Source organism: Mauremys reevesii, linkage group 4, assembly GCF_016161935.1.
Source record: "Mauremys reevesii isolate NIE-2019 linkage group 4, ASM1616193v1, whole genome shotgun sequence".
NCBI lineage: Eukaryota > Metazoa > Chordata > Testudines > Geoemydidae > Mauremys > Mauremys reevesii.
Window position 1 is genome coordinate 145,011,754 of NC_052626.1, and position 24,104 is coordinate 145,035,857.

The 24,104-nt window shown below is 58.7% G+C and overlaps 1 protein-coding gene across 1 annotated transcript; it reads right to left on the minus strand.

The window, feature by feature from the left end:
• Positions 1 to 663: 663 nt before the first annotated feature.
• On the minus strand, positions 664 to 7,378 carry LOC120404073 (maestro heat-like repeat-containing protein family member 7). The gene is made up of 11 exons (XM_039536082.1): positions 7,373 to 7,378; positions 7,160 to 7,291; positions 6,725 to 6,804; positions 6,329 to 6,434; positions 5,732 to 5,827; positions 4,919 to 5,023; positions 4,434 to 4,569; positions 3,569 to 3,663; positions 2,939 to 3,091; positions 1,979 to 2,125; positions 664 to 1,039 (listed from the first exon to the last, which is right to left on the minus strand). The coding sequence occupies exons 1-10, from the start codon at positions 7,376 to 7,378 to the stop codon at positions 2,024 to 2,026; spliced, it is 1,011 nt and encodes a 336-aa protein (XP_039392016.1). The 3' UTR covers positions 664 to 1,039; positions 1,979 to 2,023.
• Between the last annotated feature and the right edge of the window lie 16,726 nt (positions 7,379 to 24,104).

Genomic DNA, 24,104 nt, shown 5'->3' on the forward strand with positions numbered 1-24,104 from the left:
TTCACGCCTGACTTAATCATTCCTTTACCTGTGTACACCTTGTGCGCCGGTGACTCCCCTGAGCCGCAATCACATTCCACCTCTAAGGGGGTGAATAAAGAGAGGCCACCATGCTCATTGGGGTGTCTCACAAACAGTTGGGTTTGGGGTTCGGGTTCCAGCGTATCTATCAACGGCTGGGCCGAAGGGCTCCCCTCGGTCGCTCCCTCCTCCTCCTCGGCACTGTCGCTGATGTAGCGCTTTCTCCGCGGATGGTCAAAGACCCTCGGGGCGAAGACAGAGTCCAAAGTTCTCACGAGGGTGGTGAAGGAGTCCAGGTTTCCTCTCAGCAGCCTTCCCACGATTTCTAAACCATGTGTCCTTGGTAAGAGATGGCCTCGTCTGTCCAGCACTGGGACTTATGAGGTGATGGTGCTGCACTCTGATTGGCAGAGGGCCCTGGGAGGAGTTCTTAGCGGGGTCAAACAGCCCACTCCTGGACGGGTCACACTGCCCCAGAACTCACCCTGATTGGTCAGAATCTCCTCTTGGGGTGGTCCTGTCAGGACAAAACCGATCCTAATTGGTCGAGGGCAGTGAGAGGAGTTCCTAGAGGGGTCACAAGACCCACGTCGGGACGGGTCACCCTCCCACCCCAGAGCTCGCCCTGATTGGTCAAATCTCCTCTTGGGGTGGACCTTCCAGGAGGAAACCCATCCTGATTGGTAGAGGGTGGTGGGAGGAGTTCTTAGAGGGGTCACATGACACACCTGGCTTCCAGTCATGTGGCCGCCTTGACCACGAAGAAATACCCCCATGGGGTGGGACTTCCGGAGACAGCTGGGAGGGACTAAGGGGTCATGGGGCGGGGTTAGGGTTTGATTTATGGTGGGGCCTGTCTACTGCAGCCAGGTGTTGACTATGTGCAGGCACATCCGGAGCCAGAGTCCGTATCTGCGCCGGAGGTCGAAGCCGGGTGGTCGAAATTGCGGGTGTCGGGGAAGATCACGAGGAGGAGGAGGCAGGGCTGGAGCGGGTGGCTGGAGGACCTGGAGCGAGGCTAGAGAAAGGCAAGGAGAATACTGAGCCAGGGTTCAGAACCCAAATCTGGAGCCAAGAAGGGTCACGCCAAAGTCATAGCCAGAGACCGGAGTCAAGAGTCCAGCCAGAGTCAACAGCGAGAAACCGGAGGGCAGGGCAGGGCAGGGCAGGGCAGGGGGTACATGCGGGCTGGAATGAGGATGACTTACTGGAGCCCTGGAGATCCCTCATCGGGGGACTCCCTTCCTAGCAATAACAGAAGGACAGCGGGATGACAAAGATGTCTCTGAGCCTGGGGACCAAGCCAAGGGGAGCTCCCATCCAGGCTGTGTGCCAGGACCCCGTTACCCTCCCTGTTCATTTCACACTCACAGACCCCCTGGCCGGAGGGGAGAAAAAAGGGCAGAAGCGAAGGTGCCCCTGGGGGAAAGGCTCTAGGCTGGGATCCAGTCCACTTCCCAGATCTACACCCAGGATTGTGTGACCAGGCCCACAGCCCTTCCTCTGCATCTCAGTTCCCACCTGCCAGACGGGGAGGCTCCTCCCCTGCCCCAGGGTGTTCAGGGGGAGTTTCATTCCTGGCTGGGAAGGGTTCAGATACCAGGTGGGTGGATTGGGCCCCAGGTGGGGGATGGTCGGACATTCACTGCATCAGGGGTGACAGGGGCCATGGGAGGGTCTGAGCAGTGACGACGGGGGAGGGGCCCCATGTCAGGCCACCCCTCCCAGACTGCAATGGCTATTGAGCATAACCCCTGGCTCTGCGGATGCTCTCACTTCTGGGCCAGCCCCACAGCCTGATTCTTCCGAACTAGTATCTGGCCTGGCCCCAGCCCCAGGGGTCGGGGTGGGGCAGGGTGTTCAGAGCGAGGTGCTCGGCCTTGGTTTCTCTGTGTTGTGGGCTCTATGGCCGCTCCCCCCAGCCCTTCCCCCCAGGCACAATGAGACAGAGCAGTACCTGCGGCAGGGGGTGGGAGCTGGTCATGCGAAGAGGGGGTGGTCTTCAATGCTGCCCCACGGAGCACAGCCCCTGAAGGGCTTCGGGCACCTGGCCCAAGACCCTGATATTAAATAGTTGGACCGATATGTTGGCTGTAATGTCCTCCTGTTGCAAGGGAACAAGGATCAATCAGAGACTCCGACACCCACGAGAACGAAGGGTATTAACGGCACCGGGAGCCAGCAACATTTCCTCCCCATGTCTGAGGGACGGATTCCCCCGCCCAACCCCCGAGACGAAATCTTGTCTCTTCTCTAGTGACTTCCATCCCCTCTCCCACCATTGTGGAACGAACTCCTGCCCCCACTCCTCTCAGTCCCCCCGCGAGAACTGTTCTACCTCCCAACCCAGCGGGAATCCAGCTCCGCTCCCCAGAGTCCCCTCAGCCACCCTCGCCCCCTCCAGCCGGGGGCTGGGAGGCTTTGGGCAGTAGTGCCAGGGGGTGAGAGGAAGTGGACACCTTTCCCCAAGGGATCCCCATGTCCTTAACGTGATGCCATGGGCAGTGGCTCTGGTGAATGGGGCACTTAAGCAGCCTCTGCTGACTGACTCCTCCAGTTCTCCCAGAGCAGGTGGGGGCTGGGATAACACGATACCAGAGCTCTAGGAACCGGCCTGAGGGCCGGAGGGGGAGGAAAGGCTCACAGAGGTGGCTAGGGGAGTTGGCAGCCCCTAGCATGAGCAATGGCAGTGTGTCGTGTTGATGACGCCTGTTAGGAAATAGCCTTGCTGGGGAGCTGGGTCTGCCCTGCTTTGAGCTGCTCAGGGGACAAGCTGGCACCGACCAATGGCACCTGTCTGGGGTCACCCTCTCCTTGCTCCCTGGTCAGCGCATGGGGATGGGATGGGAGTGATTTTCATTGGCCTGGAGGTGAAAGGCCCTGGGGGTCTCCCTCCAGGTGACCCCTCTTTGGTTACCTCGTCCTCTAGCAGCTGGCCGGCTTCCCCCAAGATGGAATAGGTCAGCACCAGGCCAGCCTGGCTGACGCGGAGGAGGGGGTCGTGGATGGCCAGCAGCCCCGCCTCGAGGAAAGATCTTTTCTGCTCCTCTGTGAAGAGCTCGCCAAAGACCTAAAACCAAAAGAACCAGAGCCCTTGCAATGGCCCAGAACTCCAAATCCCTTGAGTGTCTCACAAGGTGGAGAAGAGTCCTGGGGCAGCCAACCTTTGGGGTCCCATGGACCAGGAACCCCCTTCAGTAGGAGGCTGCAGGCAGTGAGGCCTCAAAAAGCTCTTTCTGGAGCAGGATTCACCGCAGGTGCCATGAGATGCTGGGAATGTGTCTGTGCGCTCTGGAACCCTGCTCACACAGACAATGCAGGACCCCTCCTGCTCCCAGCAGCGATATCTCCTGCAGCTCACCCGCTAGAGGTTCGGGGTCTTTTAGATCTGGTTCATTCCCACACCTTACCCCACGGACATTCCCAGGAGCCTCACATACTCTGTGGAAATAAGGAGCAGGCTCTTGCCCTGTGTCCATGACACTCACTGCAGGGGGAGACAGCTCCACACCTGAGCTGCTGCAATGCACCGGCCGAGAGTCCTTACCTCTCCCACCCTGGCCAGGTTTCTATACCCCAGGCGCTCGGGGTCATGGAGCCCGTCCCGGCACCACAGGTCTGGGGCCTCTCTGGTGTTGAGCCCTGGGGGAGAAAGACACACCCATTGGGGAGGTTTGGCTTTCCGCTTTCAGTGCCTGTTTCCTTCTGGGTGCACACTGGCCAGGCTCCTCGTGGCATCCGCGGCCCAATGGAATCGCAGGGTCCATGCCAGGCGGGTTAGTACCAGAAGGGGGATTTGTTTCAGCCATCACAGTAATCATGTGACCCTTACAGTCATTGTGCTCTGGGAGTGGGTGCCTGTTCATGGGGGTGTCTAATACTGAGAACCCCCCACACCCACTGAAGTCAGGATCTGGCCCTGGCTACCCGACTGGTGACACCCTACAAGCTTTGTGTCCATCTCCTGTGGTCCCTGCTCCTGCCCCTGCCCTCATGATGGGCTCTTTCTCTCCATGTGTCTCAATAGCTCCGTTCCTGTCCCCTCACGAGCTGGCTGCCCCGTACTGGGTGGGCTGACTTCCCTGGGTTGGGGGACAGAGCCGGGCTCTGAGATAAAGCAGCCAATTTCCCTGGCACTTTCTCACTCATCTCCCTAATTCAGAGAGACGGGGAGAGAGTCACCATCTAAGCTGGGGTCGGTCTCAGAGGAGGGGGCTTCTTTCTGCAGGGTCCCACTGCCCAGCAGAGGGAGTCTCAAAGGAGGGGCCTTGTTTCTATTGGGGTTCCTCTTCCCTGCTACAGTGGGTCTAAGCAGAGAGGCCTTAGTTCTAGAGGCGTACCAATGGCTAGCTGGAGCTAGTCTCCCAGAGGCTCGTTTCCACAGGGTCCCATTGCCCAGCTGGGTTTCTTACCCCTCTTCTGGAGCAGGAGCTTGTGCAGCCAATAGATCCCACCCCTGGCTTGCCGACTGATGTCACTGGCTGGGTGAGATACACAGAGACCCAGCTGCAGCACGAATTCACCTGCCTTGGAGAAGATGGAGGAGGTCTGGTGGAAGGAGGAGGAGAGGGGAATCCATCAACATTCTCCCTTCAGCTCCCCAGTGCCCCTGGACCTGAGCTCTGCTCCCACCCCTCTGTAGGAAGTGCTGGGGGAGAGGAGTGACAGCCCTCTTCCTCTCTGCCCCCAAGGGAGCTTGGAGCAAAGGGAGCAGGGCAAGGGCCCTCGCTGAGCAGTCGCTGCCTTGCTGCTCCAGAATAACAAGGGCCCTGAGGCCAGGCACGACCCTGCCACCGAGCGGCCTATGGAACGCAGTCCCTTACGGACCCGGGGGGACCAATTAGCCAGGGGATGAAGAACTTGACTCTGCAGGATGCTGGGGTCAGAGGTCACTTACGTCAAATCCAGGCAGGGAGGTGGCAAACTGGAGCAGGGCCGCGCTGGTCTGTACGGCCCTGGCTCTCTCCTGGGTGTTGTTTGACAGGAGAGAGGGATGGACGTGCTGCAGGAGAAGGAGGCAGGGAAGGGTCAGCAGGCAGGCGTACATGCTCTACAAACCAGTCTCTCCCCCTCCCCAAGGGGCTCAGACTTTGTGCTCAGGGTGGAGTAGCCGAGCCCTGGTCGCAGAGCTTGAAAAGGGGGTTCATGACACTGCCCACGTCTTGTTGGGCACAAGCTGCTTGTCTCTCCAGGCTGGGACAATGGTCAGTCTTGGGGCTGGTCTATTTGCTCTGACCCCCTGATCCATGAACAGCACGTCAGGATCAAGGCACATGCCCTGGACCCCAGACCCAACTTGCAAAGGCCTCGGTACGATGGATGGAACAGCCCTGAGGACAATCCCTCCGGGAACTGCAGTGTCCCTAGGACAGAAGAGCTGATTCCCTGAGGCTCCTCCTGTATCTCAGGGTCTCCCTAGAGAGGAGCCAGTGACTTTTCTCTGAAGCCCATGTCCTGCATCTCACAACGATTTCAGTCTCTCAGGCCCCAGCCAGGCCTGGTGCTCACTCTTAGTGCTTAATGCAACCGTGCAGAGCTGTGGCTGACAGTCCCAGCTCCTTCCCCCTGCACTGGCAGCTCTGGGAAAGTGTGGCCGGCTGGGTCCAATCTGGGAGGACACAATGGAAACGTGGCTCTTCTAGTCTCTCCTTTGCTGCCCTCACACAGGGTTCAGGGGCAATTCCAAACCAGACTGTCCCAGTCTACTCACCTCCAGGAGGTGCTGCAGCTTCTCCATGGTGGGGGTCTCTGTCAGAAGGCCCCTGAGGATGGTGTCCCGGCTCTGTGAATAGCGGTTGTGCAGAGCCTGCAAGAAGAGGGATCACCCGTCAGTCATGGGACATGGGGCTACACCAGTCGGGACAATTAGGAGGATTCTCCAGGATCCCTGGCAAGACTCAAAAGGCACATCCTGGCCTCTCTCATTCACATCACTCCAGGGATACTTAGCAAGAGTTCATGGCCGGATTCCTGCTGCCTCGTCAATCCTTGCTCTTAGCAGTTCTCTGTGCAGGGCCTGGTACCCAGCAGAGTATGGACCAGCCAAACTGCAATGGGTGGGAGGTAGGATCCCCGGGAGAGTCCAGGCAGGAGATCAGAGAATGAGGAGAGGAGGGAAGGCTGGGATCAGCCATGGAGGAGTAACGCAATCCCCTCTGGAGGGAAGGGGCCCCCCTGCCAGTTTGTCCCGGGCCTGTTCCCAGCTCTGCCCACCTCTCCCCTATTCTCAGCAGCTCCATCAAAGCGAGAGAGCAGGGACCAGAGCTTGCTCCTGCTCCTAGGCCAGAGAAGTAGGATCAGGACCTACCCGGAAGTGTGTGGTGTCCTGCCCAGTGCCCAGGGTGTACATCCTGTTCAGAAGAGCCCGCAGAAGGCGAGATTCTAGCTCCAGGGCAAGCGGTGGCTTCAGTTTGCTGGCAGGAGAGAGGAGCCCATGTTATACTTTGCAGCACCAGCGTAGCGTTGGCACTGCCATGGACATGACCCCCTTCCCCCGCAGTGATCCCCTCCCTACGGCCGCTGTAACGTTCCTGGAGTGAAATCAACCCCCCGGACAGGAAAGAGGGGACGCTCCCGCCTCCTCTGCTGGGGGATGGGAACAGCCACAGCTGGGTGGAACCTAGGCGGGGGAGGAGCTGTGACTCCCGGCTCTGGGCCCAGTCAGCACCAAGGTTAGGGCAGCTGGACGGGAGGGTCCTGGTACCTGAGGCTGCAAACTGCGGCCATGGAGCTGGGCATGATGGAGCTTGGCTCTGACGGACCAGGGAGATTTTCAGTCAGCTCCTGAGAGACCCCAAGGAAACAAAACTGCATGTGAGACTCAGGCCCTGCAGATGCACTGGCACTTCCCTGGGAGGAGCCCAAAGTGCTCTGCAGAAACAGCCAGTGTCACCCCCACCCCCAACCAGCTGGGCCCCCCCATTCCTCCCATCCATCAAACTTCCTTCCCCCTCTCCCCCGCAACTCCTCCCCCCCCCCGCACTGCCAGCTCCCCATCAGTGTCACAATTCTCCCCTTCCCTGCTCCCCAGCCCTCTGCCCCAGGAACCCCTGTCTTCTGCTTCCCGCTCCGGCGCCACTAATGCTTCCTCCCATATCCGGCTCCCTCGCCCCAGGGCCGGGCACAGGGTCCCACTCACCGCAATGCTCTCCACGATGGCCGCTTTGGAGACCGGGGGCTCCAGGGTGTCCCGCCCCTGCTTCTGTGCCGATAAGCAGAGATGCGGTACAGCGTGGAGGAAGCGGAGCTGTTTGGCCCTGTCCGCCACCAGCTAGGAGTGGGGGGGGGGGGGGGAGAGTCTGTTACATAGGGACCTCCCCGCCCAACCCAAACCAGCTCCAGGGCTCAGGACCTCCATGGGGTTGGACAGGAAAAGCCTCCCCCTTCCTGAAACCAGTGTCGCCCTGCACAGACATGGGGTTGGAACTGGGACAGTGTCTGCGGGGAGCGGAAACCTTGGCCTGTGTGGGACAAATGTCCCCACTTTGGGGTGCTAGATCACAGAGGAGATGTGTCCCCCCATTGGGGGTGAGGGATTCTCTGGTACAAGGCCCCCCGTGCCTGGGTGGGGATGGAACAAGGAGCAGGACAGACTCGGGGGCAGAGCAGCTGGGGGATTTTTGTACCTCAGCTCTGCCCTGGAGGTGCTGCTGGATCACCGTGATGGGGGTCGAATCCTCCTCCTCCTCCTCCTCCTCCTCACCCCACCACACCTGGGCACTGGGGGTGTCTGCACCAGGGAGGGAAGGAGAAAGTTTAATCCCTTCTGCTGCTGGGGGGATGTAGTGGACAGAGAAGGCTCCATGTTTCCCCTTTCTCTGCAAGGAGCCCCATGGCGGCGAGGGCCCCACCCTGCCCCTCCCAGAGACGCCCTCAGCCCCATCAGCCTCAGGGCCCCGTGGCAGTCAGCCCCCCGCAACATGATCAGGGGAGGCTGGAGCTCCCTGACTCCGCCCAGCATCCGCTGCTATGGGCGTGGCTGTGCCACCCCCACTGGTGTTAGTGGGGCTCATGTGGGTCAGTCCCGGCGCCTTGGCGAGCCCATGGGCATAGGGTGTTACTAGTCCCCCACCGCCCCAGTTCTCCTCCCTTTCCCCTGGGTCTCCCCTCACCTCCAAAGAGGGAGCCTCGAAACTCAGGGCTGCCAGACCCCACGGAGGAGCTGCTGGCCCCGCAGGAGAATACGGAGTTGGTGGTGTTTGACACGCCACAGTCGCTGAACTCCTGCTCTGGGCTGGGAGGAGGCGCCACTGGTGCCAGGCTGGGGCTGGCGGGAGGCTCCTCTGGAGCCAGGGTGGGGCTGGCAGGAGGCTCCTCTGGGGCCAAGGTGGGGCTGGCGGGAGGCTCCTCTGGGGCCAGAGTGGGGCTGGCGGGAGGCTCCTCTGGGGCCAGGGTGGGGCTGGCGGGAGGCTCCTCTGGGGCCAGGGTAGTGCTGGCGGGATGCTCCTCTGTGGCTAGGGTGGTGCTGGCAGAAGGCTCCTACGGAGACAGGGTGGTGCTGGTGGGAGGCTCCTCTGGGGCCAGGGTGGTGCTGGTGGGAGGCTCCTCCGGGGCCATGGTGGGGCTGGTGCAGGGCCCCTCAGCTGCCATGGTGGTTGGCGGCTTCTGCTGGGCCCTGGGGCGCAGCTCCTGGCTCCTTGGCTTCCTGCAAAGGAAGCCCCAGAGCTGCCGTCCCCGGCTCCTGCCCTCCCCTGGCTCTCTGCTCCACAGCTGAACTGGGGGCCACCTCCATTTCCGCCCAGAAGGTGCCTCAGGGTCAGCTAGAGGAGCTGCTGTCTTCCGCCTCCTCCAGCAGGCAAAGCAGCTCCTCTCTTTCCCCTGGCCACGAGCCTCTTCCCTGCCCGCGGGGACAGAGGGGCCGCTCTCCGCCTGGGCAGGCTGGCTGATGTTTTCTGCTGGCTCTGGAGCCACCTGCCCGGCCTTCCTCCTCAGCATCTGCCTGATTCGCCTCATCCTGGAACTGAGTGGGGAGCAGCCATGAGTCTGGCTTCAAAGCAGCCTCTCATTAACGAGCCTGCCTGCTCCCCTGCCCACCTCCCCTCTGCTGAGGCAATTTCTCCTCCCGACACATCCTACCCCAGGGCACAGGAACCCTCCACCTGGGGGACAAACCCTGACAAGGGACGGGCTGGGAGCCCTAGTGGTGGGATATTCCCACCACACGGGGGATGGCTCTGGAGAACTCTACTTACTTGCTCTAGATCGGATGGAGCTGGATGGCAGATGCTCAGGGTTGCTCCTCCCTTCACCCTCCTCGATCTCCACACCCAGGTGGTCGGCAACAGGTGCCGCTCAATGCCCTGCCAGCAGGGCAAGGGGTAGAATCCAGAAATTGAAACTGGCTGTGAAAACAATACAATGCCACTAGAGGAACGCTACTGGGACACTCCATAGCTGTACCCGGGGCCACCTCCATTTGGGCCCAGAAGGTGCCTCAGGGTCAGCTAGGGGAGCTGGTGTCTTCCTCCTCCTCCAGCAGGCGAAGCAGCTCCTCTCTTTACTCTGGCCACAAGCCTCTTCCCCGCCTGCGGGGACAGAGGGGCCGCTATCCTCCTGGGCAGGCTGGCTGATGTCTTCTTCTGGCTCTGGAGCCACCTGCCCGGCCTTCCTCCTGAGCATCCGCCTCAGTCGCTCCATCCTGGAACTGAATGGGGAGCAGCCATGAATCTGGCTTCAAAGCAGCTTCTCATTAATGGACCTGCCTGCTTCCCTGCCCATGTCCCCGCCGCTGAGGCAACTCTCCAATACCGCACACCCAAACCCAAGGCACAAGGGTTGCTGCCCACACACACTGGGCTCTGGGCATGGAGGCAGGGACAGTATCTGGCCTGGCCCCAGCTCCAGGGGGAAGGGGGGGCAGGGTGGTGAGAGCGAGGTGCTTGGCCTTGGTTTCTCTCAGTGCTGTGGGCTCTATGGCCGCTCCCCCCAGCCCTTCCCCCTCCAGGCATAGTAAGACAGAGCAGTACCTGTGGCAGGGAGTGGGAGCTTCTGGCCATGCGAAGGGTGGGGCCCTTCAAGGCTGTCCCATGGAGCACAGCCCCTGCAGTGCTTTGGGCACATGGCGCAAGCACTTGATGGTAAATAGCTTGGCCATGATCTTTGCTGTAATGTCCCCCTGTTGCAAGGGAACAAGGATCCAGTCAGAGACTTGTACACCCACGAGAACGAAGAGTATTAACGGCACCGGGAGCCAGCAAAATTTCCTCCCCACCCCTCCCCATTTCTGAGGGACGGATTCCCCCACCCAACCCCCGAGACGAAATCATGTCTCTTGTCTAGTGACTTCCATCCCCTCTCCCACCATTGTGGAATTAACTCCTGCCCTCACTCCTCTCAGTTCTCCTGTGAGAGCTGTTCTACCTCCCAGCCCCGCTGGGGATTCAGCTTTACTCCCCAGAGTCCCCTCAGCCACTCTCGCCCCCTCCAGCTGAAGGGCTGGGAGGCTTTGGGCAGTAGTGCCATGGGGTGAGAGGAAGTGGACACCTTTCCGCAAGGGATCCCCATGTCCTTAACGTGATGCCATGGGCAGTGGCTCTGGTGAATGGGGCACTTAAGCAGCCTCTGCTGACTGACTCCTCCAGTTCTCCCAGAGCAGGTGGGGGCTGGGATAACACGATACCAGAGCACTAGGAACCGGCCTGAGGCCCGGAGCGGGAGGAAAGGCTCACAGAGGTGGCTAGGGGAGTTGGCAGCCCCTAGCATGAGCAATGGCAGTGTGTCGTGTTGATGTGATGTCTGTTAGGAAATAGCCTTGCTGGGGAGCTGGGTCTGCCCTGCTTTGAGCTGCTCAGGGGACAAGCTGGCACCGACCAATGGCACCTGTCTGGGGTCACCCTCTCCTTGCTCCCTGGTCAGCGCATGGGGATGGGATGGGAGTGATTTTCAATGGCCTGGAGGTGAAAGGCCCTGGGGGTCTCCCTCCAGGTGACCCCTCTTTGGTTACCTCGTCCTCTAGCAGCTGGCCGGCTTCCCCCAAGATGGAGTACGTCAGCACCAGGCCAGCCTGGCTGACGCGGAGGAGGGGGTCGTGGATGGCCAGCAGCCCCGCCTGGAGGAAACTGCTCTTCTGGTCTTCGCTGAATATTTCTCCGAAGACCTAAAACCAAAAGAACCAGAGCCCTTGCAATGGCCCAGAACCAGGCTCCAAATCCCTCTAGCGTCTCACAAGGTGGAGAAGAGTCCTGGGGCAGCCAACCTTTGGGGTCCCATGGACCAAGGAGCCCCCTTCAGTAGGACCCCTCCTGCTCCCAGCAGCGATAGCTCCTGCAGCTCACCCGCTAGAGGTTCGGGGTCTTTTAGATCTGCTTCCATTCCCGCTCCCCACCCCACCGACATTCCCACGAGCGTCACATACGCTGCAATGACTCAGCCCAGAGTAGGAGCTCAGTGTCCCTCACCCAGTGCCCAGGGCAGGGGCAGTTTATGCTCCCTGACTCGCCATGGTGCTGGGCAAACCCCACATCCTGCCTGTGCTTCCAGAGGGTGCAGGGAATCCAACGAGGGTCCGGTCCGGTGGTAGCTGGTGTGAGCTTCCCAAGTCACTGACCCAGTGGCTCCGCACGTAGCCAGGGATCCATGGAACACACACAAGCCGGGGCCCTTTGCAAGGCTCCAAACCAGGCTCCTCAGTCTCTTGCAGCCGAACACTATCAGCTGGAAATAAATCGTAGGCTTTCGTTGACACACTCACTGCAGGGGGAGACAGCTCCACATCTGAACTGCTGCAATGCACCGGCCGAGAGTCCTTACCTCTCCCACCCTGGCCAGGTTTCTATACCCCAGGCGCTCGGAGCCTGTCCCGGCACCACAGGTCTGGGGCCTCTCTGGTGTTGAGCCCTGGGGGAGAAAGACACACCCATTGGGAAGGTTTGGCCGTCCGCTTTCAGTGCCTGTTTCCTTCTGGGTGCACACTGGCCAGGCTCCTCCTGGCATCCACGGCCCAATGGAATCGCAGGGTCCATGCCAGGTGGGTTAGTACCAGAAGGGGGATTTGTTTCAGCCATCACAGTAATCATGTGACCCTGACGGTCACTGTGCTCTGGGAGTGGGTGCCTGTTCATGGGGGTGTCTAATACTGAGAACCCCCCACACCCACTGAAGTCAGGATCTGGCCCTGGCTACCCGACTGGTGATACCCTACAAGCTTTGTGTCCATCTCCTGTGGTCCCTGCTCCTGCCCCTGCCCTCATGATGGGCTCTTTCCCTCCATGTGTCTCAATAGCTCCGTTCCTGTCCCCTCATGAGCTGGCTGCCCCGTACTGGGTGGGCTGATTTCCCTGGGTTGGGGGACAGAGCCGGGCTCTGAGATAAAGCAGCCAATTTCCCTGGCACTTTCTCACTCATCTCCCTAATTCAGAGAGACGGGGAGAGAGTCACCATCTAAGCTGGGGTCGGTCTCAGAGGAGGGAGGCCCCAGGAGAGCCTTGTTTCTATTGGGTTCACTCTGCATGCAGCCTTGGGTCTAGGCAGAGTGGCCTCAGTGGGGAGGTGGGTCCTTCTAGAGCTGAGGCCAGCTAGAGCATGAGGCCCTTTCCATGGGGTCCTATCCAGTCTGTCTCCCCTCTGCTGAAGCCTGCTGGCTGAAGCAGCCATGCCTAGCCATCCCTGGCTTGCCGGCTGATGTGCTGAGAGGAGTGAGATATGGAGAGACGTTGACTGAGCACAAAGTTGGGAGTGAGAAGATGGACGGAGCTCTGACTGCAGAGGAAAGGAGGAGGGCTCAGGAAGTCGGAGGAGCTTCTCTCCTTCATCTCTCCAGCTCCTCTGTGGCCAGAGGGCTGTAGGGGGAGCTGGGAGCAAAGGGACCAGGGCAGCAAGGGACTCTGGGCTGCCTCTTCTGCCCGTTGCTGGGGAGGCACAACAAGGCCTTGAGGGCCAGGGCCCCAGGCCGCCAGCCTGCCAGCCCTTATGGTCCCTTATGGACCCCCAGGGGAACCACTAGCCAGGGGATGAGGGAGGATGACTGACTCAGCATTGAGGCTCAGTTCTGACTCTGCCTCCCTCCTCCTCCCCTCTAGCTTACAGCCCCTGCAGCCACTGCCCCACAGCAGCCTGCCCTGCCCCTGCCAGTGGCAGGAGCAAAGGTCTCAGACCAGGCAGACATCAAATCCAGGCAGGCAGGAGCAGGCAATCGCAGCAGGGAGCGACTCCTGCCTCTTGGGTCCTCTTGGGAGTCTTGGGGGGAGTGGAGAAATGAGGGGGAGGAGGTGGAGCAGGAGAGGAGGAGGTCAACGCCTGGGGGCAGCGCTCTCCAAATCCCCTCCTCTCCTCTCCTGACAGAGAAGACAGAGAAGTAGCCTGTTGAGAGATGTAGCAAAGTTATGGCCTGACCAGAAGTTATGCCAAACAACAAGGGCTTCTGGGGCTGGGGGTCTGAAAAAATAAGAATTCTGGTAAAACTGCTGAGAAAATTCTGAAAAAAAAAGGCTGGGAAGTGAGAGATGAAAGTGCTGTGCTGTGCTGTGTGCAAGTTGTTCAAGTTGTTTGAAGAAGAAGAAAGCCCCCCAGCCGCTGATACTCTCACTCCCTCCTCACCTTTCAGTTTTTTTCTTTTTTGGTTTGGTTTTGTTTTTTTTTAAACTTTTCCTAGATATTCTTAACATGCTTGTTGTTATACATGTAGACATAGATATGTGCATGCGCATAGTGTAAAGGAAAAGGCATTAGTTGTGTTTAAAAAAGGGGGTGGTCTAGTTGTTAGAAAAAGGGGTGGGTGAATGGATGGAATGATATATACTCTGATACTAAATACTAATTCTCTGATTTCTCTCTGGAGGAGCAGGCTCTTTCTGATGATAATGCTGCTGTCAATAAAGAAGCTTTGATCGGACCTGCTGCTTTTGCCTGCTTCTCCTGTCTGTCAGACAGTCAAACCGCTGTCGGGGTCGGGTCTGACAGTCCCTGACACCCTACCCAGTGTGGGTGGGTGGGTGTCCGGAAGTGGGTGTGTCCCTGAAGCAGCCCAGCAGAGGGCCAGTGATTCAGCTCCAGGGCAAGCTGTGTCTTCAGCTTGCTGGCAGGAGAGAGGAGCCCATGCTACACTTTGCAGCACCCAAGTGGTGCTGGCACTGCCATGGACATGACCCGCCTCCCCGACAGTGATCCTCCCATGGGCCCCTAACGTTCTTAGGAGTGAAATCCCCCCAGCCAGGCCCAGGGGGGGGACAGGGGACCTCTGCTGGGGGGGCTGGGGGACAGACAGACACACTGGGGGTAACCTAGGCGGGGGGGATCTCTGTCTCCCAGCTCAGGACCATCTCAGGGACAGGAGGCTGACAGGAGACAGGAGAGACCTCCTGTGCAAACTGTGGCATGGAGCTGGCATGGGGGAGGCTGGCTGGGACTCCTCCTCTGACTCCATGGGGAGATTTCAAGGAGACCCAACTGCATGAGAAAAAGATGTGAGTGAGATTCAGGCCCAGCACCCACACAGGCCTCCCAGGAGGCCAGAAACAGCCAGCAGAAACAGCCACAGCCCCCCCACCCCCCCCAACCCCCTGGGCCCCTCCCTTCTCCTTCCCTCTCTCCTTCTCCTTCTTTCCCTCCTTCCCCCACCCTCCTCCAGCCTCAGCTGCCCAGCTGCCCCTCCGCCCCACCCCCATTGCCAGCTCCCGATCAGTGTCAGAATTTCTCCCTCCTCTCCCTCAGCCAGCAGCCCCCCCCCCCCCCTCTCTCTGCTTCTTCTCCCCCCCCCAACTCTGGCTCCCTTGCCCCAGCATGAAGTCCCACTCACCGCAATGCTCTCCATGAAGGCTGCTTTGGAGAAGTGGGGCTCCAGGGTGTCCCGCCCCTGCTTCTGTGCCAAGAAGCACAGACTTGGGACAGCATGGAGGAAGCGGAGCTGTTTGGCCCTGTCCTCCACCCACTAGGAGTGGGGTGGGGGGAGAGAGAGAGAACCTGTTAGGTAGGGACCTCCCCACTCCATGCAAACAGCTCCAGGGCTCAGGACCTTCACAGGGTTGGACAGGGAAAGTTCCCCCCACTTCTGGAAACCACAGTGTCGCCCTGCACAGACAGGGATTGTAACTGGGACAGTGTCTGTGGGAGAGGACCTCTTGGCCTGTGCATGGCAAACACCCCCACTTTGGGGTGCCAAGTGCCCCCCATTAGGGATGATGGTTTCTCTGAGACAAGACCCCCCAGCATGGGTGGGGATGGAGCAAGGGGAAGGACAGACTCGGTGGCAGCGCAGCTGGGGGATTTTTGTACCTCATCTCTGCCCTGGAGGTGCTGCTGGATGACCCTGATGGTGGCTTGTTCAGGGGACACATCCTCCTCCTCCTCCACTACCCACCCCAGCTGGGCACTGGGGGTCTCTGCACCAGGGAGAGAAGGAGAAAGGATCATCCCTGCTGCTGTTGGGGCGATGCAGTGGAGAGCTAAGGCTTAAAGTTCCCCCTTTCTCTGCAAGGAGACCATGGCGGCGAGGGCCCCACTCTGCTCCTCCCAGAGACGCCCTCAGCCTCAGGGCCCTGTGGCAGTCAGCCCCCGCCAACATCATCAGGGGAGGCTGGAGCTCCCCGACTGCACCCAGCATCCCCTGCCGTGGGGCGTGGCTGTGCCACCCCCACTGGTGTTAGTGGGGCTCACATGGGTCAGTCCTGGCGCCTTGGCGACCCGATGGGCACAGGGTGTTACTAGTCCCCCACCACCCCAGTCCTCCTCCCTTTCCCCTGGGTCTCCCCTCACCTGCAAAGAGGGAGCCTTCAAAGACAGGGCTGCCAGACCCCACGGAGGAGCTGCTGGCCCCGCAGGAGAATACAGAGTTTGTCCCGCAGTCGCTCAACTCCTGCTCTGGGCTGGCTGGGGGCTCCTCGGTGGCCAGGCTGGTGGACGGCTCCTGCTGGGCCCTGGAGCTGGGCTCCTGGCTCCTCTGCTTCCTGTGAAGGAAGCCCCAGAACGGCCTTGCCAGGCTCCCGCCCTCTCCTGGGTCCTTCCTGCATATCTGCACCAGGTGCCACCTCCATTTGGGCCCAGAAGGTGCCTCAGAGCCTGCTATGGGAGCTGGTGTCTTCCTCCTCCTCCAGAATGCGATGCAGTTCCTCCGTTTAGCCTGGCCACAAGGCTCTTCCCCACCCGCGGGGACAGAGGGGCTGCTCTCCTGCTGGGCAAGCTGGCTGCTGCTTCCCTCTGGCTCTGGAGCCACCTCCCCAGCCTTCCTCCTCAGCATCCGCTTCAGCCGCTCCATCCTGGAACTGAGTGGGGAGCAGCCATGATTCTGGGTTCAAGGCAGCTTCTCATTAACGGACCTGCCTGCTCCCCTGCCCACCTCCCCTCCGCTAAGGCAACTCCCGCACACTGCACACCTCACCCCAGGGCACAGGGGCTGCCATCCACACACACTGGCAGCAACTCACAGCTGGGCACTGGGGGTCTCTGCACCAGGGAGAGAAGGAGAAAGGATCATCCCTGCTGCTGTTGGGGCGATGCAGTGGAGAGCTAAGGCTTAAAGTTCCCCCTTTCTCTGCAAGGAGACCATGGCGGCGAGGGCCCCACTCTGCTCCTCCCAGAGACGCCCTCAGCCTCAGGGCCCTGTGGCAGTCAGCCCCCGCCAACATCATCAGGGGAGGCTGGAGCTCCCCGACTGCACCCAGCATCCCCTGCCGTGGGGCGTGGCTGTGCCACCCCCACTGGTGTTAGTGGGGCTCACATGGGTCAGTCCTGGCGCCTTGGCGACCCGATGGGCACAGGGTGTTACTAGTCCCCCACCACCCCAGTCCTCCTCCCTTTCCCCTGGGTCTCCCCTCACCTGCAAAGAGGGAGCCTTCAAAGACAGGGCTGCCAGACCCCACGGAGGAGCTGCTGGCCCCGCAGGAGAATACAGAGTTTGTCCCGCAGTCGCTCAACTCCTGCTCTGGGCTGGCTGGGGGCTCCTCGGTGGCCAGGCTGGTGGACGGCTCCTGCTGGGCCCTGGAGCTGGGCTCCTGGCTCCTCTGCTTCCTGTGAAGGAAGCCCCAGAACGGCCTTGCCCGGCTCCCGCCCTCTCCTGGGTCCTTCCTGCATATCTGCACCAGGTGCCACCTCCATTTGGGCCCAGAAGGTGCCTCAGAGCCTGCTATGGGAGCTGGTGTCTTCCTCCTCCTCCAGAATGCGATGCAGTTCCTCCGTTTAGCCTGGCCACAAGGCTCTTCCCCACCCGCGGGGACAGAGGGGCTGCTCTCCTGCTGGGCAAGCTGGCTGCTGCTTCCCTCTGGCTCTGGAGCCACCTCCCCAGCCTTCCTCCTCAGCATCCGCTTCAGCCGCTCCATCCTGGAACTGAGTGGGGAGCAGCCATGATTCTGGGTTCAAGGCAGCTTTTCATTAACGGACCTGCCTGCTCCCCTGCCCACCTCCCCTCCGCTAAGGCAACTCCCGCACACTGCACACCTCACCCCAGGGCACAGGGGCTGCCATCCACACACACTGGCAGCAACTCACAGCACAGGCTGCTCCCAACGTTCCCCCTCACCACTGGCACCCTGTGACACTGGGGGAGTCTCGTCCTTTCAGAGCTGTGCCACTCACTTGCTCTAGATCGGATGGAGCTGGATGGCAGATGCTCGGTGGTGGTCCTTTCTTTACCCTCCTCCTCGATCTTCCGCACCCAGGTGGCCTGCAAAGGGTGCTGCACAATGCCCTGCCAGCAGGGAAGGGGGTAAAAGCCTGGAGATCGAAAGTGGCTGCGAAAACAAGACGATGTTTTATTGCCAGGGGATGGATAAACTCAGGCCAGCAGCCGGCGCGGGAGGGGAGGGGGGATGTCACAGCACTGACTGACAGCCAGCACGACATCTCCCATCTCAAGGTCTGCTAGTACCTTACGCACATTCTTGAAGCGTGACGACCCAAGGGCTGTAGGGGAGGGACCCCAGCCCCACTGATGGAGACAGAGGCCGGGGCAGGAGAAGCCACTGCCTCAGGGTCACACTGGGAGTCAGTGATAGAGCCAGGGATGGAGCCCAGGAGTCCTGTGTCCAGGCCCCCCACTAGTCACTAGAAGAACACTCCCTTCAGTGCTGGGGAGTGCAAGCAGGACCCTGTTCCCAGTCTCCCTGGCTCCGATCGTGACTTGTTGTACTGACTGAGGCAGGGTGTTGGGAGTCAGGACTCCTGGCTTTCACTGGTGGTTTTCCTATTGACTTAAGGGACCTTGGACAAGCCATTCCCCCTCTCTATGTTTCCGTCCCCAGTAATAAAATGAGGATCTAATACTTACCCATTATGGTAAATTGCTGTGAGATTTACCCAGAAAGAGCCACTCTGTAAGTGCTATACAGTATTGGACCATCAAAGGTCAGATCCAAATTCCTTCACTGGAATGGGTTACCTAGAGAGGTGGTGGAATCTCCATCCTTATTAGATATTTTTAAGACAAAGCCCTGGCTGGGATATTTTAGTTGGGGTTGGTCCTGACAAGATTGCTTCCTGAGGCCTTTTCCAACCCTAACCTTCTATGATTCTATGATCCTAGAGTGAGGAGTGTTTGGATCCTGGTGTTCAGTTCAGCCAAGTACAGAGAGAAGAGCCCAGCCTAGAGTTTGGATGGAGGAGGATCAGTCTTTCCTGGGTTGGGAGATGAGCTAGGAGGCTTATTTCGTTTGAGAAAATCATAAACTGCTCACATCCTATTAAAGGAGAAGAGGCAGCAAATTCACCATACCAATAATTTGTTGTGAACTATTTGCTCAGTCTTAAAAGACACTAACTAGAGTTTGGGACACTTGTTTGTTTATGGAGGCCCAGCTAAGAGGTGGTAGGAGGGGCAGGAATGCTGTTTCCGTTCCTGAACCAGTAGCAATTGCACAGGATGTTTCCACAAACCCTACATTTTATTGCCAAATTGTCTAAGCCATTCCTCTTCTGCGCTTCCTGGTTTATAAGTTTCAAATCACAAGTCACTGCCCAGGTGGTGTAGCAGGCAGAGGAACTTGAGCAGTAACATTGTGACACCAGAGGTAACTCAGCCCCCCTGTTGCTCACTCACTCCACTAACCCTGAGAATCAACCCCAAGCCTGTGGCCTGCCTTGGGCATGGCTCCCAAGGAAACTTGCAGGTTCATTTGCTGATTATGCAAAATCACCTGTGGAGAGTTAGCACTGACTGGCTGAATTCACTCTAAAGTCACAGTGCCCTTCAGCTTACAGCACCAATGTAAGGGGCACAGGGTGGAAATCAGGCTTTTCTGGTGGTGTTATTTTCCAATTGTCACTAAAATCAAGGAGGTTTTTCCCACTGATGCCTAGAAATTCCCTGAAATTTTGGAATCAACTGTGCACGGTCCCAAAAATTATCACCTTGCAGACAGACAAAGAAATGCCGTTGAATTGAGACTTAGGCTTCACTGCACTCAGCCAAGAGTGCCTGAGTCTCCTCCCTCTGAACTCAGCAATAGCCCCACACTTGGCTGATCAGTGTGGAGACTCTAAGGCCCAGAGGCTGAGCATTCTCAACAGAAGGGCAAAAGCCAGCACTAGTCAGTCACCACAGGAGATCACTACAGTGGAGATCACCATCCCCGCACAATTCCAGCCCCACCTCTTTGTGAGGGCCTCTGACAATGACAGCTGGAGCACAGCCCCACCCTGCCCAGGAAGAAGAGCAGTGGAAAGAAATGGAAGAAGAGAAAAGAGATGAAGGGACAAGAGGGAAGGAGGAAGAGGGAAGCAAAAAGGGACAAATTCCAAATGCCCCCAGCGAGTCTCAGATTCATAAATTCCAAGCCCAGAAGGAACCACTCTGGTCTGACAACATCAGCCATAGAACGTGCCTCAAAATAATTCCCATAGGAATTAGAGCGGATTTTTTAGAAAAACACCCAATCTTGATTTTAAAAAAGGCCAGTTGTGGAGGATCCAGCACAACCCTCAGTGAATTGCTCCAAACCCTGACTGTTAAAAATGGTCGCCTTATTTCCAGTGAAAATTGGTCTAGCTTCAACTTGCAGCCATCCTCGGCTCATAACCTTTATCTGGTAAAGTGAAGAGCCCATTAGTAAATATTTGTTCCCTTAGGCTCATCTCTTAACCTACTCTTTGATTGAGCTCCTGTAGTCTGTCACCACGGGGCATGTTTTCTAATCCTTTCATCATTCATGTGAACCCTGTCCAATTTATCAGCATCTGTCTCAAATTATGGATGCCAGAAATGGACACAATTTTCCAGGAGTGGTTATACCAGTTCAGAGATATGGAACCTCTCTACTTCTACCTGAGAATCTGCTATGTACGGGTTCAAGGGTCACATTTGCCTAGAGTGACCAGACAGCAAATATGAAAAATTGGGACGGGGTGGGGGGTAATAGGAGCCTATATAAGAAAAAGACCCCAAAATCAGGACTGTCCCTATAAAATCAGGATGTCTCGTCACCCTACATTTGCCCCTTGGCCATAGCATCCCACTGGGAGCTCATGATCAGCTGATTAGCCTCCATGACCCCAAGTCTTTTTCAGGGTCGCTGCTTCCCAGGATAGAATCCCCTCCATCTTGTACATATGGTCTGTATTTTTTCTTACCTTCTACACAGATTATGACATCTTTTGACAAAATCCACAGAGAAATGAAAACACTCCCAAAGAATCTCCTCCACATCAGTCCTCTCTTGGTCCTCAGCGAGAGACCGCGAGCTGGAGGCTTGCTGCAACAAGGCTACAGGGGTCTCCGAGGTTCCCCCTGCCGCGCATCCCTGTCCTGCCTGGCTGTTGTCAAGGGAGCCTCTTGCAGCCGAACACTGTCAGCTGGAAATAAGTAGCAGGCTCTTGCCCTGTGTCCATGACCCACTCACTGCAGGGGGAGACAGCTCCACACCTGAGCTGCTGCAATGCACCGGCCAAGAGTCTTTACCTCCCGCAATCTGGCCATGTTCCTGTAGCCCAGGTGCTCGGTGTCCCGGATCCCATCCCGACACCACAGCTCTCTTGCCTCTCTGATGTTCAGCCCTGGGGGAGAAAGACGCACCCGTTGGGGAGGTTTGGTGTTCTGCTTTCAGTGCCTGTTTACTTCTGTTCCCTTTGCTGAGTGCACACTGGCCGGGGTCCTCGTGGCATCCGTGACCCAATGGAATGACAGGGTCCATACCAGGCGGTTTAGTACCGGAAGGGGGATTTGTTTCATTCATCACAGTAATCATGTGACCCTTACGGTCATTGTGCTCTGGGAGTGGGTGCCTGTTCATTGGGGTGTCTAATACTGAGAACCCTCCACACCCACTGAAGTCAGGATCTGGCCCTGGCTACCCAACTGGTGACATCCTACAAGCTTTGTGTCCGTCTCCTGTGGTCCCTGCTCCTGCCGCTGTCCTCATGACAGGCTCTTTCCCTCCACGTGTCTCAATAGCTTCATTCCTGTCCTCTCACCAGTTGGCAGCCCCATGGGTGGGCTGATTTCCCTGGGCTGGGGGACAGGGCTGGGCTCTGAGATAAAGCAGCCAATTTCCCTGGCACTTTCTTTCTCTTCCCCTCTCCCTGAATTAGGCAGATGAGTGTGAATCATCATCTAAGCTGGGGTCGGTCTCAGAGGAGGGGGCTTCTTTCTGTAGGGTCTCATTGCCCAGCAAGGGAGGCCCCCAAAACAGGGCCTTGTTTCTATTGGAGTCCCTTTGCCATACTACACTGGGTCTAAATAGAGAAGTCTTAGTTCTATAGGCGTCCCAACCGCCAGCTGGAGCTAGTCTCTGAGGGGCTTGTTTCCATGGGATCCTATAGCCCAGATGGGTTTCTTACCCCTCTTCTGAAGCAGGAGCCTGTGCAGCCAATAAACCCTGCCCCTGGCTTGCCGGCTGATGTCACTGGCTGGGTGAGATATGTAGAGACCCAGCTGCAGCATGAATTCGCCTGCCTTGGGGAAGTCGGAGGAGCTCTGGTGGCAGGAGGAGGAGAGGGGAATCCATCAACATTCTCCCTTCAGCTCCCCTGGGCCAGAGCTCTGTAAGGGGTGCTGGGGGAGCTTGGAGCAAAGGAACCAGGACAAGGGCCCTCGATGAGCAGGACAAGGGCCCTCGCGGGGGGCTCCTCGGTGGCCAGGATGGGGCTGGCAGGAGGCTCCTCGGTGGCCAGGGTTGGGCTGGCAGAGGGCTCCTCGGTGGTCAGGATGGGGCTGGCGGGAGGCTCCTCAGTGGCCAGGGTGGGGCTGGCAGGAGGCTCCTTGGTGGCCAGCGTTGGGCTGGCAGAGGGCTCCTCGGTGGTCAGGATGGGGCTGGCGGGAGGCTCCTCAGTGGCCAGGGTGGGGCTGGCAGGGGGTTCCTCAGTAGCCAGGCTGGTGGATGGCTCCTGCTGGGCCCTGGGGCGCAGCTCCTGGCTCCTCTGCTTGCTGTAAAGGAAGCCCCAGAGCCGCCTTGCCCGGCTCCCACTCTCTCCTGGGTCCCTCCTGCATAGCTGTACCCGGGGCCACCTCCATTTGGGCCCAGAAAGTGCCTCAGGATCAGCTATGGGAGCCTGGTGTCTTCCTCCTCCTCCAGAAAGTGACGCAGCTCCTCCCTTTCCCCTGGCCACAAGCCTCTTCCCCGCTCACCGGGGCAGAGGGGCCGCTCTCCTCCTGGGCAAGCTGGATGCTGCTCCATACTGGCTCTGGAGCCACCTGCCCAGACTTCCTCCTGAGCATCCGTTTTACTCGCTCCATCCTGGAACTGAGTGGGGAGCAGCCGTGAGTCCGGGTTCGAGGCAGCCTCGTGCCTGCCTGCCCCCCTGCACATGTCCCCTCCCTGAGGCAACTCCCCCACATCGCACACCCCACGCCAGGGCATGGGGCTGCCATTCCCACACACTGGCAGCAACTCACAGCACAGGCTGCTCCCAATGTTCCTCCTCACCACTGGGGCCTTGTGACACCGGGGGAGTCTTGTCCTTTCAGAGTAGTGGTCTCCATTAGTTTGGACAAGTAGCTCCCTCCGGCCCAGTAGGCCCCGCTCCCTCCCAGGCCAGAGAAAGAGCAGAACCCGGATAGTCCCCAGCGAAAGTTCACAAGGTGCCACTCCTACGAGGCAGCAGTTGCCCTCAGTTCCCACTGATTTCACTGGCTGGGGCTGTGGGTGTTCAGCACCTGGCAGGTTCTGCCCTCCCCAAAGACTCTCGACGTTGGGAACAATCTCCGACAAGGGGAGGGCTGGGAGCCCTGTTACGGGGCCGTTCCCACCACACTGGGGATGGTGCTGGAGGACACCCTGCAAGAAACAAGCTGCCCAGGCTGAGCGAGGGGTTAGGAAATCTAGTCTCATTAAGAGGAGATTCCCCCCATTTCTGCCCCTCCCCAAGCGGAACAGGGAAGCCTCTGAGGAAATGCTCACGTGCCACTCACTTGCTCTAGATGGGATGGAGCTGGGTAGCAGATGCTCACCGATGGCCGGTCCCTTGCCCTCCTCTTTGATCTCCTGCACCCAGGTGGGTTGGAAAGGCTGCTGCACAATGCCCTGCCAGCAGGGCAGGGGGTAGAAGCCAGGAGATCGAAAGTGGCTGCAAAAACAAGACGATGGGAGCTCATGGTCAGCTGATTATCCCCCATGACCCCAAGTCTTTTTCAGGGTCACTGCTTCCCAGGATAGAGTCCCCCCCATCTTGTACATAGAGCCTATATTTTTTTCTTACCTTCTACACAGATGACAATTTCTTTGAAACAAATCCACACAGAAATGAAAACCACACGCAGAGAATCTCCTCTACACCAATGTCTCTTGGTCCTCGGCGAGAGACCGCGAGCTGGAGGCTTGCTGCAGCAAGGCTACAGGACTCTCCAAGGTTCCCCCTGCCCCGCATCCCTGTCCTGCCTGATTTCACTGGCTGGGGCTGTGGGTGTTCAGCACCTGGCAGGTTCTGCCCTCCCCAAAGACTCTCGACGTTGGGAACAATCTCCGACAAGGGGAGGGCTGGGAGCCCTGTTACTGGGCCGTTCCCACCACACTGGGGATGGTGCTGGAGGACACCCTGCAAGAAACAAGCTGCCCAGGCTGAGCGAGGGGTTAGGAAATCTAGTCTCATTAAGAGGAGATTCCCCCCATTTCTGCCCCTCCCCAAGCGGAACAGGGAAGCCTCTGAGGAAATGCTCACGTGCCACTCACTTGCTCTAGATGGGATGGAGCTGGGTAGCAGATGCTCACCGATGGCTGGTCCCTTGCCCT

Coding starts and splice junctions, on each gene's coding strand:
- LOC120404073 (XM_039536082.1), bottom strand. Junction 6,805..7,159: donor CCATCGTGGAGAGCATTGCG/GTGAGTGGGACC, acceptor GGGGTCTCTCAG/GAGCTGACTGAAAATCTCCC. Junction 3,664..4,433: donor GCTCCTGCTCCAGAAGAGGG/GTAAGAAACCCA, acceptor TTTCTCCCCCAG/GGCTCAACACCAGAGAGGCC.